The sequence below is a fragment of the Cryptomeria japonica genome, chromosome 6, assembly GCF_030272615.1.
Source record: "Cryptomeria japonica chromosome 6, Sugi_1.0, whole genome shotgun sequence".
Lineage (NCBI taxonomy): Eukaryota > Viridiplantae > Streptophyta > Pinopsida > Cupressales > Cupressaceae > Cryptomeria > Cryptomeria japonica.
In genome coordinates, this window is record NC_081410.1 from 92,870,182 (window position 1) to 92,885,861 (window position 15,680).

The following is a 15,680-nucleotide window of genomic DNA, read 5'->3' on the forward strand; positions in this document are numbered from 1 at the left end:
AATAAATAAATAAAAATAAATTTAAAAAAATGGCTTCTAAAAAGGTTAGAGAACATGTAAAGGCTAAAGGAGGCTACAAATGGAAGTTTTCTTGTAATGCACACATTAGTTCAACTCGTGGTTAAATTGGCAGTATTTTTCAAACTGTAAAGCAAAAGGAAATATGTGAAGATAGAGCAGTCATAAAGTTTCATCCATGCTAATATGGAAACCAAAACAGCATTGACTGTCATTCCAAAGATGAAGAAGATTGGTGAAATGCTTCCAATAAAATGTGGTTTCTGAATCTGTTACAAGAAGGGCAATCTTTGTCATAAGCCAGCCTAGTATCAAGAGAATTTGTACCTATTATAACTCTCAGATTTCCTTACTTAAAAATTGGAATACCTCTGGATGAATTGGTATCTGCTGTGCAAAGCAAAAGAATATCAATGTGGCATCTGGATTGTTCTAGAATTAGGAGGTATAAGCATTGATTTCCAGTTTATTCCAGGATGAATACGGTTTCAAAATGTGGCAGTACTACATCTTAGAAAATTAATATAGTAGAACAGTTAAAATTTCGGAAACATACATACACACACAAACAAATTCCTCATATGATTTTGAATATTCATAATGAAACAAGGAGCAGCTAAAATTTCAGCTATATGTGTGTGTGTGTGTGGACAATTTCTCGTGCCATATTGAATGCTTGTACAGTTTGAACCATGTTCAATATAAATACATATGTTTAGCCAATTCCTCACAACATTGAGGATATGTACATTCAAACTCCTACCCTCTAATTCAATATAGAACTGATGGGACACTTAAATGTAACAAGAGTATAGCTCAACCACACACTTAGAGGCAGCAATCACACTTGAGCAGCCACCCACACACTCAAGTGCAGCAGCCACCCACACACTAAGGGCAGAAGCCATACCTGAGAAACCACCCACACACTCAAGGGCAACAACCATACCTGAGTAGCCACCAACACATAAAACAGCAACTGCCCTAAAACAGCCCACCACACATAAGCAGCCAACCACACACTTAGATGCAGCAACAACACATAAGCAGACAACCACATGCTTATAGGCAGCAACCACACCACTTCAGATAATATTACATCTTTGCATTAGATTACAACTAGACATATGCATTAGAATTCATGATGGAAATCCAAGAGTCACCACTTGAAGGGATTTGAACTTGGGTCCCCACAATGAGAACCCAATGCTTTAATCACTAGACCACAAACCCATTCAAACACACACACACACACACACATGCTATATATATAATGGCACGTTTATATATGTGTGTGCGTGCATATATAGGCGTATGTATGTATGTATATATAGGCATACGTATGTATGTATGTATGTATATATGCATGTTTATGTGGTATGTATGTATGTATATATGTATATATGTATGTTTTCCCACTCGGGTGAATAGCTTAAAACATAAACCACGTAATGCAGAATAATGCCATAGATATCAGACAAGTATAAGAGATGTTATTCCATTCATAATAAGTGTCTTGCAAGTTACATTCTGAAGTATATAAAGATACCGAGGGGGTGCGAGCGCCAACCGTCGCACCGCAACTACCACCCCTCGGTTGCCAACTAACCAAAACAATTACACACAATTAACTAGTCGTATTTTCGTATACAATAATGCCGCCAACATCATCCCCCCCAAAAGAAAAGTCGTCTCCAGGCGACTTACAACGAAAATGGAGATCATGCAACCTATACAATAAACATATCAGAAAAACTAGGGAGGGGGCTGAGGAAGCGTCCCTGAAGCAGAAGGCTGAGATGCCGGTGTCTGGGCTGCCAGGCGGGCGCGGAGCTCATACACCTGCTGAGTGCGTGCAATCACATCCCGCTCCGCCACCAATACTTTCTCCAAAGCTGTCTTCACCATGTGTGCGGCTTCCAGCAACTCCTCCTCTTTTGTATCCGCTGCCTCCGTCGCGCAGACCAACCGAGTGTGCAACAGACTCCTCTCGGTACTGACGGCATCCAACTCCTCCTGCACGTGGCTCCTCACACTTTGCTCAGCCGCCAGACGAATCTCTACCTCGGCCTTCTCTGCCCGGTTCTGAGCCGTCTCTGCGCGGGCCACCTCTAGCTGTGCCAACAACTGCGCCCTCTCAACTGCCCATGAGGCCTGCTGACTAGCCACCTCCATCTCCAATGCTACTCGCGCAACCTCGCGGACCGCAAACTCCTACTGTGTATGCCTCAATGTACAATAGGCATCCCGGTAGACCTGCTTGATCTCGCGGACAATTGCCGTCACCCGACTATCCACAACGGGCTGACGCAGCCTCCAAGCCTGGAGCATCTCCTCTATCTCAGTAGTCGGCCAACTCTAAGACTCAAAGCAAGTAGCAAAGGCTGCCTGGCAGCCCACCCGCATAAACTGTAAGACCTGCTCTAGCTCCACCACCACCTGCTGCAATGCTTGCGTCTGGGTAGCGGCCACCACCCGCCTTCCCCTCGTCACCATGTCAGCTAGATAGGCCTCAATATCTTCCCCCGTCTGCACCGAAGGCTGTGAAGTCTCTGGTGGAACGGACACAACCGCATCCTATTGTGGAGGTACCTCCTCCGCCACCGAAGGTGTACCATCCCCTGGCGCCTGCCCAGCAAAGGCGACCTCCCCTACCTCGTTCCCAACTACGAGTCCATGTGCCTCACCCGATGAGTCGTCCAAGTCAACTACCCCCGCTCTAGTCTCTCGACACGGTGAGAATACAATAGCTCCCTCCGGTTGTGCCAATGTCATCTGAAACCACTGTGTGAGCCAGGTCTACATAGCCACGATCGACGAGTCGGCACACATCTCTACGACCAGGGGATGGTCCGTTGTCATCGGCTCCTCCAACAAAGACGCCGAAACAGTCACCACGACCTCGATCCCCACAACGTCCAACCGTACCTGCGGCTCCGTATCCACTACCTCCCTAAGCCCCTGCTCCTCGGCGACGACTACCCGATGCGGTGACTCCTCTGTCCCTAACTCTGCCATGTCCTCCGTAAGTGCCGTCGTGGTTGGGCTCGATGATGCTACCCGTTGCTGAAGGGGGCCAAGTGTAACTGACGTGCAGCTCTGTCCGAAGGCCGGAATAAACGTGTCGCCTACTCCAGATGATGGCAATGGCGTGCCCATCGGTAGCAGGGGTGGGGCAAACAAGACCCGCTCCTCCGTTGCCCTGCTACTATCATCCTCCTCTTCCGCTTCTAATTTCTCTGTGCTACCCTGAAGCCGACGCCGTATCTACCACCCACTTCCGCTTTGCGGAAGAGTGCCCAATGTCCAAGTGCCTCCAATACATTATTGGAGGCTCACCTGCTGCCAACGGTCCCTGTGGCCGTACCTCCAGCTCTGCCTCCGGCACTGCTTCCCGCGTGGCCTCCAGGAACAATCCTATAGCATAGTGCGGCATATAGAATGTGCGATGTTGCATCGTCAAAAACTCATACATGCGCTCTGCGAGTAACATGGCCCAATCATACATGATGCCATTCATCAACCCGTTCATAAGCATAATCTGAGGGAGGGTGATGTCCGACGCCCTACCCGACCCTGTCAATCTGCTCTTGATGACATCCATAATGCATCGCCAATGGCCCTCTGCAACAAAAGTCTTACGGATTCCTCAACCCTTCGTGGCATTAGCCACACTGTCCAACTCTGTTGTTGTCAAGTTCCTGGAGATTAATTTAATCCACCGCTCCTCCTCCCGGTTCATCTTTTTAGCTTTCAATTCTATTTTCTTGCCCTGGCTGCCCGGAATGCCGAATACCCTCGTGAAGTCCCTCACTTTGAAGGATATGGTAACATCCCTCCCGAGGTATTCAAAAGTGCTGGTGCATGTGTGCTTGTCGAAGGTATCCACCATGAACCGTCGGGCACCCTCATACTCGCGGATAGGAAATACGGGCATCCGAATAGCCCACTCCACTTGTGCCTTTCGGAGGTTTTGCTTCACCAGATCATCGTCGGGAGTGTCCTGCCACCATTTCCGACATTTCGACCCATTCAACCCTTCAAAGGTGATGTTCTAGGGTGTTAATGTATTTTTCGAACATAGGCTAGCCAGTGGTGCTGTCTGCTTTTGCTTCTGTTAGGTGCTGGCATCCGTGGTGTTGCCTGCAACACGTACGCCTGATGATAAAACCCTGGTATTGCTATCCCTCTGGCTGCTACTGGAGGAAGCCTGTAACTGTTTTTTCCAACTTCGTTTCTCTGCTGAATCCATTAATCTCTGGTATAACTGATTTCTCGTTAAAATCATACGGTCGTTGGACACCTTCGTAACGGCCTTCTTCTGTTGTGTATGGCTGTTGTTGTGCGGCTGGGCTGCCTTCATGCATGACGGCTATGGTTTCCTTCGCCTTCTTTTTCCCTTGCGTTCCTTCTCCTTTTTCTTTTGCTCCTTTTGCGTGGGCTGCACGGTGTGTTTGCGAGGGTTTTATTTTCCCGTTAGCCTCTTTTTCTCCCTTTGCGTGGGTTGCGTGGTGCGGGACTGTTTGGGGTTGTGCGGGGCTATGCGGGTTTGTGCGGCGCTACGCGGGGCTGTGCGGGCATGTGCGGGTTGCGCCTTCCTTTGTGTGTTTTTTTTCTTGTGTTTAATGTTGCGCGGGGGGCGTTTATTTGTGCGGTGTGCGGGTGACCACCGCACGGTGGCATCCACCATCGGTGGTCCCACCACACGATGGTTCCATCGTACGGTGGCCCCACTTTTCTTTTCTTTTTCCTTTTTTTTTTTCCTATTTTTTATTTTTCAGTAGACTGACAAACATCCTGACTGGAGGGTCCAGGTTCCCTCCGTTCGTGATAAACCTTTAATTTTGATCCATTGACAGCGTCTAGCACCTCCTTCCCGTCCAGCGTCCACAACTTAATCGCCCCGTTGGTATTGACCTCACGTACCTTGAAGGGCCCTACCCATCGCACTTTGAATTTCCTAGGTTTGATTTCGTTCCTTCCATTGAATTTCAACACCAACTACCCAGGAGAAAACTTCATTCACCGAAGATGCTTGTTGTGCCAAACCTTCCGTCTTTGCTGGGCTGTCTCTGTCGCCCACTAAGCCATCATCCTTCGTTCATCCAATTTGTTCAAAGCGTACAGTCTCTCTCTCAGGCTTTCCATGTCGCCAAATCGATTATCAATGGCGATTCAAAGACTCGGCACCATGAATTCAACTGGCACCACGGTGTCTTGTCCATACATTAGCTGGAAGGGAGTTTGTCCAGTAGTTACCTTGTAAGTTGTTCGGTATGCCCAAAGTACCGACGGTAGGTGCTCCTCCCAGTCATCCTTCTCCACTCCGCAAGACTTATAAATCACCGACACGATTATTTTGTTGGTCGCCTCGGCCTGCCCGTTCGCCCGCGGATAGTAGGGGCTTGATAAGGAGTGGAAGATTTTGAACTCCGTTGTTAGCAATCTGATTATATGATTTACAAAATGTCCTCCTCTGTCACTCGTCAGTTGGATTGAAATCCCATACCACGAAATGATGTGTTCATAGATGAATTTTGCTGTATTGACCGCCGAGTTGTCCGGCAAGGCCCGTGCCTCGACCCATTTGGTCAAGTATTCTGTTGCCACTACAATGTATCTGCACCATCGGGCTCTACTTGGTTTTAAAGGTCCAATGAAATCCAATCCCCATCTCTCAAACAGTTCCTGGGCATTCGATGGGTTGAGGGGCATAAAATCCCTCTTCAATGGTCGTCCGACCCATTGGCATGTGTCACAACTCGTCGCCAACTCTCTGGCGTCATTATGTAGTGTCGGCCACCACAGTCCTGCCAACTGGACTTTCCTGGCCGTGGTGTCGGGCCCCATGTGTCCACCTGTGGGCCCTTCATGTGCTTCCCTTAGGACGCCCTGAATTTCCTCTTCTAGGACGCATTGTTGTAAGATCTGGTCGGGTCCCATTTTGTACAAGAGGCCATTAATGAGTTGGAATGTCCTGCTCCTCAGTACTAGTTTCCTTCTTTCTCCTGGTGGCATCTCCCTCGGAAACCGTGATGTCGACAAGTATTCCCCCATGCTTGTGTACCAGGTGGGGAGGACCGCAATGCGAAATAGGTGAGCGTCTGGAAAATCTTCATTCACTCCTTCGGCTGGTTCTCCTGACTGGATTCTCGATAGCTGGTCAGCTATCACATGGCTCTTCCCAAGTCTTACGATAATGTTGAATGTAAATTCCTGAAGCAATAGCAGCCATCGGCTGATTCGTCCTTGGATAATTGGCTTGTTTACCAGGTACATTAACGCCTAGTGGTCCACATAAAATGTGAACGGGGTGGCCAGTAAGTAATGTCGAAATTTCTGGACGAAGTACACAATCCCGAGGGCTTCCCTCTCTGTGGTGCTATAATTTTTCTCTGCCTTCAACAGGAGTCTGCTTGCAAAGTAGACCGGGTGATCTAGCCCATGATCGCCAACCTGCACCAGTGTGGCCCCTATGGCAAAATTGGATGCGTCAACATGTACGTGGAACTCTTTGTCCTAGTCAGGATATGTTAGGATTAGCGCACCCACCAATCATGACTTCAGTTCTTGGAAGGCCTCCTCCTGAGCCGTCCCCCATGTGTACCGTTCACCTTTCCTTGTCAGCTTGTCCAGAGGGCAGGATACTCAAGCAAAATTTTTGATAAATCGCCTGTAATACCCTATGTGTCCTAGGAAGGATTTGACTCCCGTGACATCTGTCGGTGCCTCCATTTCCACTATCACCCGAATCTTGTCTGGGTCAGTCTTGAGTCCAGCCTCACACACTATGTGTCCTAACAGCTTCCCTTGAGGCACCATAAACCTGCATTTTTTGGGATTGAGTGCTAGGTGGGCTCGCCTGCATCTCTCCATGCATTTGCCAAGTGCGGCCAGATGTGCATCTTGGTTACTGTAGATGGACCAGTCGTCAAGGAACGCCCTGAAGTTCCCTACTGACATCTTTTCAAATATGTGAAGGATTATCTGTAGAAATGTCGCTGGCGCGTTGCATAATCCAAACGGCATTCGATTATATGCGTACACGCCATCCTCCACTATGAAGGTGGTTTTTAGTTAATCCTCTTCGGCAATGGATATCTGGTTATACCCAGAAAATCCATCCACAAATGAATAAATTTCATGACCGGCCACTTCCTCCAAGATGCTATCCGTAAATGGTATTGGAAACGGGTCTTTTATGCTGACTGCGTTAAGGCATCTGAAATCCACGCAAATTCGGATCTGGTTTACCTCCTTTTTAACAGATATCACTATGGGCGACACCCACTCACTGGTCTGCACTTTAAAAATAATCACGGCTTCAAGCATACATTCAATTTCATCATTCACTCTCGCCGCATAGTTTTTATTCATTCTATACGGCCTCTTCCGTACAGGTATGGTCCCAGGTACGCGTGAAATTTGGTGTACGCACAGTTCTGGCGGCACCCCTTTGAGGTCCCTATACGTCCAAGCGAATACATCCTTGTATTCCATGAATATTTTAAACGCGGCGGCTTTTAGGACTGGATTCCAGTCGTCGCCAACCAGGATGTTCCTCGGCTCTGCTTTCGTGCCGAGGTTTGTAGGTTTTACGGACTCTTCGTACCGAATTGGTTTCGTCATGTCAAACCTGTGCGCTGGTACTTCGTTGACAGGGGCATCCCCTTCGATGTATTCCCCATATGCTAGCGCAAATTCGTTCTCATCCGGCTCCTCGTCAACCTGCAACATGTTGCACCCATACAACAGCTCGTAGTCCTCCATTTGCCAGTGGAAGAGCCCATTAAGGGAATCGGTCTCGTCCTTAGAACATCCTTGGATTCCCAAGACGCCTTCCTCGCTCGGTTTCCTTCCGTACTTTCCTCCGTCAACTCTGCCCTCACCGTCTGATTTCAATTCTGACACAAGTTCTTCACTCACAAGTTGTGTTTTCAAGTCGATAATAAATTTTCGCCCGGCTTTCTCCATTGACAACGTGTTACGCTTCCAGTTGTGATTCAGTACGGCTGCCACCAACCACCCTCTGCCCAAAATGGCGTTGTATCCTTTCTTGGTGAGCGGTATCACCACGAAGTCGAGGACAAATGGTTGTGTCCCGATGGTCACTTGTTGCGCCATGAGCGTTCCAAGGGGTTTGATACCATGTTGATCCGCTCCCAGTAAGTTGAAGGTTGACAACCATAGTGTCGGCTTGCCAAGCTGCTTCCAGGTTTCTTCGAGAAGCACATTCACTCCGTACCCGCCGTCAACAATAGTGTCAGTCAGAATGGTGCCAAGTATTCCCATTTCTACCACCGCCAAGTGCCGGCCACTGTATAGTGTCAAAACCAATGGGTCTGTAGGTGTTCCGCCAGAAACATCCGTATTCCGGGTCGCCTGACTGTGCGGAGTTACTTGCACCGTACGTAGGAGTGTCGTACGTAATTGCGGCACCGTTTCAAGGAGGTCCTCCATCTTCACAGGTACTTCAATCTGCAACATTTGCTTCAGGATATTTTCCTCGGCCTTAGAGCAGAAAGTACTTGCCGCTTCCTGGATGTTCCCTTGTGCCAACATTTCCTTCGCTACTTCAACCTTCGCCTCCAGCGCCCGCTGCTTCTCCGTGCGGGGGTCCGGGTATGTGGCCTTCTTTGCCTGTGACCGTGTGATTGCCAATACCCGTTCCTCCGTCTTAGCAATGTTGAGCAGGTTCACTCCAGACTTTGGGCAAGTTCCATCATCATGGTCTCCAGGCCCACACCATTTGCATAGTTTTTGTGGAGTTTCTTCTGAGGTGCATTCCCTGGCAAAGTGGCCCCATTGATTGCAGGCTCGGCGCTAGATCATTGCCCATCCCTTTGCATCATATTGGATCCGGCTCCTGTTATTATTATTGGTTTTCCCCCCTCGCCGGTTATTCCGATATCCGCCAGATGATGCACTATTGTTGGCGGTTTGCGAAGTTCCGATGGTCGGCTGCTCTTGCGTGAAGAGAACTTGTTGGCTCCTGGTTTTCATATTGTAGGGACATTCCTTTGTCAAATGTCCCGCAATCTGACAAATGTTGCAGAAAGCCTTCTTGGGGCAGGACCCCTTGGTGTGTCCGTCACTCCTACAGTCGGTACACCACACGTCATTTTCTCCAGTCTTACTTGTACTCACCTTCATCGCTTTGAATTCTTTCAGCATTCGTTCCATGTCCTTTTGGAGGGCGTGCACCTTTTTACTCGATTCGCCACTGCTGCTGCTTTTCCCGTCAGAGTCTTCATCATCGTCAGATGAATATTTATTAGTTTTCTTCTTCTTTGATGTTTTGTATTCGCTCTCTAGGTCCGTCGTCATATGACGTCGGGGGTACAATTTTCATCTTTTTTCGTAGGGAGGATTTCAATCCTTCAACGAACCATCATTTCTTCAATCCCTCTATTGGTTGGCTTTCCATTTTACCCAGCAATTCCTTCAACCTCCTACTGTATGCCCGTACTGTCTCCTTGGTACCTTGTTTGGTACTGTATATCTCCGTTACAATTTCATTGTCATCACATAGCAACTGAAACTCATCCGTGAATTCCTTCTATAGATTGGCCCACGTGGCCACTTTTTGCTTGTCCACATCGAAGTACCAATCTATGGCAACTCCGCGTAACGTGGCTAGGAAATGTTGTACCCAGTCATCCTGGTTTGTCACTCCATTGGCGGACCAAATGGTTTCACATGTACGGCATTGCCGTAAGGGGTCTTCCTTGCCGTCCCCTGTGAACTTTGGCAATTTTTGTTTACTCACCATCCCGGGTCGTCTTCCTGGGGGTGGTTGTGCCTGTGTCTGTGGCCCTGCGCTGCTTCCTCCGGTGGCGCCGGTGGTGTGTCCTGCGTGGGCGACTAGAGGTACGATGTTTTGCCTGTCGTGTGTGGCACCTACACCTGTACGGTTGCCCTCCCCTTCGCTCTCACCCGCGTCCACTCCTGGCTCCCGTTGGTGATCTTCACTCCGTGGTGTAAGGGATAAGTTTCTAAACTGATCCCGAGTCTCCTCGACTAGATTTCGCCGTAACCTTGTTTCTTCCAGAAACACTTCGTGGCTCCGCGTCCTACGATGCTCTGGCGACGCGTAGAAATTTCCGTCGGCTTCTGCACCCTTCGTGACACCTCCTTGGTTCCCCTCGGGCCACCCTTCGGCAGGTCGTCCTTCGGCAAGTTGCCTCAGCCTCCGTCTACGTTCTACTTGTTGTTCCAGAATCAAGGCCCTCTGCGCGGCCTCCCACTCGTCCGTTTCTGCTTTTTTATTTCTATCTTTATTCAATAGGTTGGGCATTAATTGTCGCACATTTCCATAACTCACAATACATAAATCAAAACACGTCTTTATTAATTCATTTCCTCCAATACAACTCGTGTCAATGACACTTTTATTTGAAAATAAAAAGTTCAAGGTTCAATTCCCTCGTGGCCTGGCGCCATCTCGTTTCGTTTCCCGTCGACTGTTTTCTTCGTAGTGTTGAAGGATTTGTTGGCGTCGCTCTTCCTGGGCAATCTCCTCCAGGAGAGCCTGTTGTGCCAGCGATGCCTGTGCAAGCAACCGGGGGAGGTAGTTCATCAACCGGTTTACAGTCGGGCTAACCTCCAACTCTGTCCACACGGCACTTAGTGGGATTTCCACCTCCGCTGCCTCTCGTCGAACATAGGTCTGGATGGCTACCTGGAGCAGAATTGAAAATTCTCTTGTTGTCGTGTCTTCTCCTGTGTAAAGTTCTGTTCACGTCTCGTCGGCCTCTAGGTTTATTTCACCAACGGGTAGGCCCATCGTGTCCATACGCCATCCGCGTCTTCCGTTCCCGAGTACGTCTAGGCAACGGCACCAAATGTTTGCCCTCTCGGGTGAATAACTTAAAGCATAAAGTACGTAATGCAAAATAAGAACGCCATTGATATCAGACAAGTATAAGATATGTTATTTCCATTCATAATCAGTGTATGTTACAAGTTACATTCTGAAGTATATAAGGATACCGAGGGGGTGCGAGCGCCAATCGTCGCACCGCAACTACCATCCCTCGGTTGCCAACTAACCAAAACAATTACATATAATTAACTAGTCGTATTTTCGTATACAATAATGCCGCCAACAACCGTCGCACCGTAACTACCATCCCTCGGTTACCGACTAACAAAGACAATTACAACTTAATTAACTAGTTTTATTCATGTACAATATTGCCGCCAACAAACCTCACCATCTGCGCTTCTTACACATCTCTCAACAAGGTCATATCTATTCATGCATTCTAAAACCAGCTCAAGACATGACACCGTTGGAGAGGAAGTTGCCGCTTCCACTAACCCACTATCTAGAATCCTCTGCATTAAGGGAGAGCCAGTGGGATTTCATGCCCTTTCAAGGAATTCGTCTAGGTCTACCGATGGCAGAAAAGTGTCCCCTAACTCCGGCAAGGTACAAACTAGCCAAGACTTTTGGTCTATCTTGGGCAATTTAGGTCTCATTTTGAATTTACCAAAAGAAAGAAAACACAGCAAGGGAGACGAACTGAACCAACTGAACAACCAAGCAAAACTTCCAATTTAAGAAATCACGGGTATGAGAGGAAGATTTTGAACTCACCTTTCATGCAGAGCTCGGAATCCAAAGAGACAAGAACAGAAAATATCCCCTGTGTAAATCCCTTACTTACCAAATTAGGCAAATGAAGAAGGCAAGTATTTTCTTTTTTCTTTTTTAAATAAAGCAAATCTTGAGAACAGGCTTAAAAATTGGTCACACGATTTGATATAATCATAACTGCATGCTTATCTGTGCCAAATTATTCTGAAAAGACTTAATTCCGACAATTCATTAATTACAAGTTTTTTCCCACCAATCCTTCTCTGAAATAATTATTCTCAAGTACGGCTCTTCATCGCGACTCATTCCCTCGAAGTTCAGCTTTTAAATCCGGAATATTCCCTCCATGCTGATGCTTCGTCATTTTCATGTCCGCCACCTTTATGTCCAAAGCTAATCAATCATTGAACTTTGAACTTTGAACCCTCTGAGAAGTAGTTCAAAAGTTCAAGTTCAAAAGAACAGAACAAAGACAAACCAAGACAATGACACCACAAGGCTGCGGCTTACGTGTTACAAGGACGAGACTTAGACAAGACTCGACTTTCTCAACTTTAAACTTGAACCTTGAACTTTTGAAAAAGTTCAATAGTTCAAGTTCAATGACAATTGACACTAAGACCGTTAACTTTTAATTAGAACAAAGTCGCGACACAACATGCTCCGCTTGAACTTGAACCTTGAACTTTTGAAAAGGTTCAACTGAGAGGTTCATTTCAAGACAAAATTTAATAAGACCAAAACCGAGAATTACACAAACCCAGACTAAATAAACACTCCTTATTTTAAATAACGTGAGAACAAAAATCCCTCACGAAAATGAGGAGGGTAACACATACGCTGCTGGAGTGCTCTACCACTGAGCTACTGGCCCCTCTTGGACCAGTCCATCATCGGTCCAAGTGTGGCTTATTTCCAACACCAACAAGAACTCCATAAGGTTTCTTTTGTCTCTTCCAACGACCTATAAATTATCTCTAATTATGATGGAGCTTAATTATTATGAGTGGTGATATAGTAAAGAACATGCAAGATTTCTCATGATCTCTTGTGTGAGCTGAAGTCTCACATGGTGTGGGAATCTCATTTTATTCAGGCTATGACGTGATTGTGGAGGATTGACTTGCATTGATGGTTGCTGCTCTTTATAGGTTCTGTTAGCATTGTCTGTGTGTTATGTTTGGACTGGGTTTCAGCTGGCTGGTGTTATGTCAGAGGAGGAATTCTCTCCAAGGCGATGACCCTTTAGAAAAGGCAAAATCTCTAAAATCATCTGATTTCCACATTCAATTGCAGTGACCCAACCACTTTAGGGTTTGTAAAGTTTGCAATTGATCCTTTTCTGGCTGCAAGTTGATGTTTTTTGCCCATACATGTCCTATTACTTGTAGATTATGTAGGTGATGGTTATAGTCATTTTGTTCATCTTTCTGTAATATCTGTATGTAATATTCTTTTATGCTTTTATGGGAGAGGGGCCCAATGGATACTCCCACTAATAAACCTTAAAAAAGGAACTGCCTCAACAAATGTGAAACCAGTTTTCCTTTCCTATTCTTCCCACATTAAAGATTGTGCTTTATTCGCCATTTTGTATATGCTTCTTAAAAAATCAGTTGTGCAGTGACTTTGATATCATAATCAAGATTCAAAATCCTTCGCAACTTCAATATAAAAATACTCCTAAAATCGAATGTCTATTGTTAGAAATGAGGAGCATAAAAAGATAAATCTTCAATACTTCAAAAAATGTAGTTGAATCTTAAGGATCTGAATAGGATTTTAGAAGTTATGTTATATTTTTCATCTCTAATTTCATTTCTCTATGTATAACTTTTTAGAAGCAAAAAGACTGATTCTCAATAATTGTATATGGTAATTTATGTAATTTTACAACTTAACCACACTCATGCTTATGAAATGAATTCATGGCAGGCAAAATAAAGAATTGCATGGCTATTGAAACTTTACACGTAAGCATTAGCAAGCTTCAAGTACTTACGCTAGAAGGGTTTTTGATTCGTTGAGCTTCATCAATGATTGCATAATGCCATCGGATATGAGAAAGAAAGCTTGCATCCAACATTGCTAGGTCATACGTTGTCAAGAAAACATCAAAAGGTAAATCCTGTTCAGCCTGCCTCACACATATCATCAAAATTGTTAGAAATATGCAATGAAGAAGATAATGGAGATAAGCAAAAAACTTAGCTACTAAACCTACTTAATTGCAATTGACATTAATTTCACTGGTGATCATTCAATTATTCTAGATGAATGATTAACCTTCCTGATGCTCACAAGTCAAAAGTTATGTATTTAACTTAAAGCATTGGAGTTGTGATCTGAATGATAACACACTTTCATACATAGGAGATGGATTTTCAAACCATGAGAAAAAAAATATTCTGAACTTAGCTCAATTCCAAAGAGTTTTTAGCCGTTGAAGGCCCGGCCCACTTTTTCAATTTAATTCTTCAATACTTATTTTTTGGGTGTTCTAGCCTTCTTCTTTGTAGGTTATTAATAGTATTTATAAATATTCTTCCAAAGAATATTGACAAGAAACTGAGAAAAAGAATGAAAATATAATATTGCTTATGGACAATAAAAGATACTACCTGTAATTTACACAATTCAAAAAGTTCCCAAAGAAGGAAAAGTTTTACATCTAATAGCTTTTTCTTGAAATAAAGTAAAATTTATGTATTATATAATGTTTTTTGATGGTTACAAAAGGGCCACTAATTTTGTCAAGGCATGGTCTTGTTTACAAAAAAGAGTACACAAGTTTTGGAGAGTACACAATAGAGAATCAAATAAGATTTTTTAAGGACCTTCCTTGCTGGGGCCCACCGAGCTTTAGCCTGGGGATTTTAAGTGTTTTTTATTACCATGCAACATATTGCTTGGGCCCCACAAAATCTGAAATGGAGAATTTAAAAGCTTGTTTTAAGGCATAGTATTTCCTTTGACTTCCTTTACCAACGTAGCCTTGATTGGGCCCCACCAAACTCTAAGGTGAAGGAAAAAGTTATTAAGACATTTTATTTTTATTTGCTTAAAACGAAAGCAGCCACCTCATCATTTCTTTGACCCCTAATATCCCCAGCATGAGCCACGATGAAACACAATGTAAGGTGTGGCACTTAGGAAATAAACAAGCTAGCCTTTGAAGGGAAAGATGTGTCACATGAACAAAACCATTTGGGGGATTTAAATTCAAAACCAGATCATAAGGAGAGCATAAGTAAATGACAAGGCAAAGATACGAATTCATATTTGAATTGAGGTAATCAGATTTTAAGGAGAATTCAAGAGGTGCAGATTTAAGTGAATAATCTGACAGACATGGATTTCAATCTACATCGGATTTTGGAAACAAGTATATGCAGTCCTGATATGAATTCAAGCAGAGATTAATGCAATCTAGTGAAGAAGATCAAACTTAAGCCAAATCAGAGAAGAAGGGAAGTAATTCTTGAAGACAAACAAGCTGTTCATATTCAAATCTAGGTGTTTTCCTCCCTCATTTTGTGCAGGTCCAAATCTGATATGTCATTGATAGGACTAAAAATGCAATTGCAGATTTGAATTGTTATGTGCAGAGCCCATTGATGCTATTTCCAGATATTGAAGAATTTCATGAAGTGAATCCCGTGAATTATCGCACATTTACTTAACCGGGTGTTTGTTCACAATTTTGATCTAAGTGTTTTCTTGGTCTTTCAGGTTTGATGGAAAGATGAGCATTCAAGGAAGCATAGAAGACCAGTCACGTAGAGAAGTCAAGAAGATCAAATTCACAATAAGCAACTCATATTTCAAGACAACATCAAGCTGGAAGATAGCTATCCAAAAGATGACTTCTGTTGCCACTCCAAAAAACCTGAATCTACTTCCATTGCTCTTCAAAGCCCGAATTACTCCCTTTGCAAGAGATCATCCTGATCCTTCAAAGCACCGATCAGGTCTAAAAGCATACTTCTTTTGATCCCTTGGTGACTGATCTGTACACAAAAGGCTGTTTGCAGGTTAATGGTTAATAATGTTTTGATAA

At 44.9% G+C, this 15,680-nt stretch overlaps 1 protein-coding gene across 4 annotated transcripts in view; it reads right to left on the reverse strand.

Annotated features, from left to right (window-relative positions):
• The window catches only part of LOC131039686 (probable helicase CHR10), a 153,993-nt gene that overhangs the window by 130,155 nt on the left and 8,158 nt on the right, over window positions 1–15,680 (reverse strand). For all 4 annotated transcript variants that reach the window (XM_057972481.2, XM_057972480.2, XM_057972483.2 and 1 more), the window contains one exon: window positions 13,623–13,757. In XM_057972481.2, the coding sequence (XP_057828464.2) occupies window positions 13,623–13,757 (135 nt within the window). The remainder of the gene's footprint in view (window positions 1–13,622; window positions 13,758–15,680) is intronic.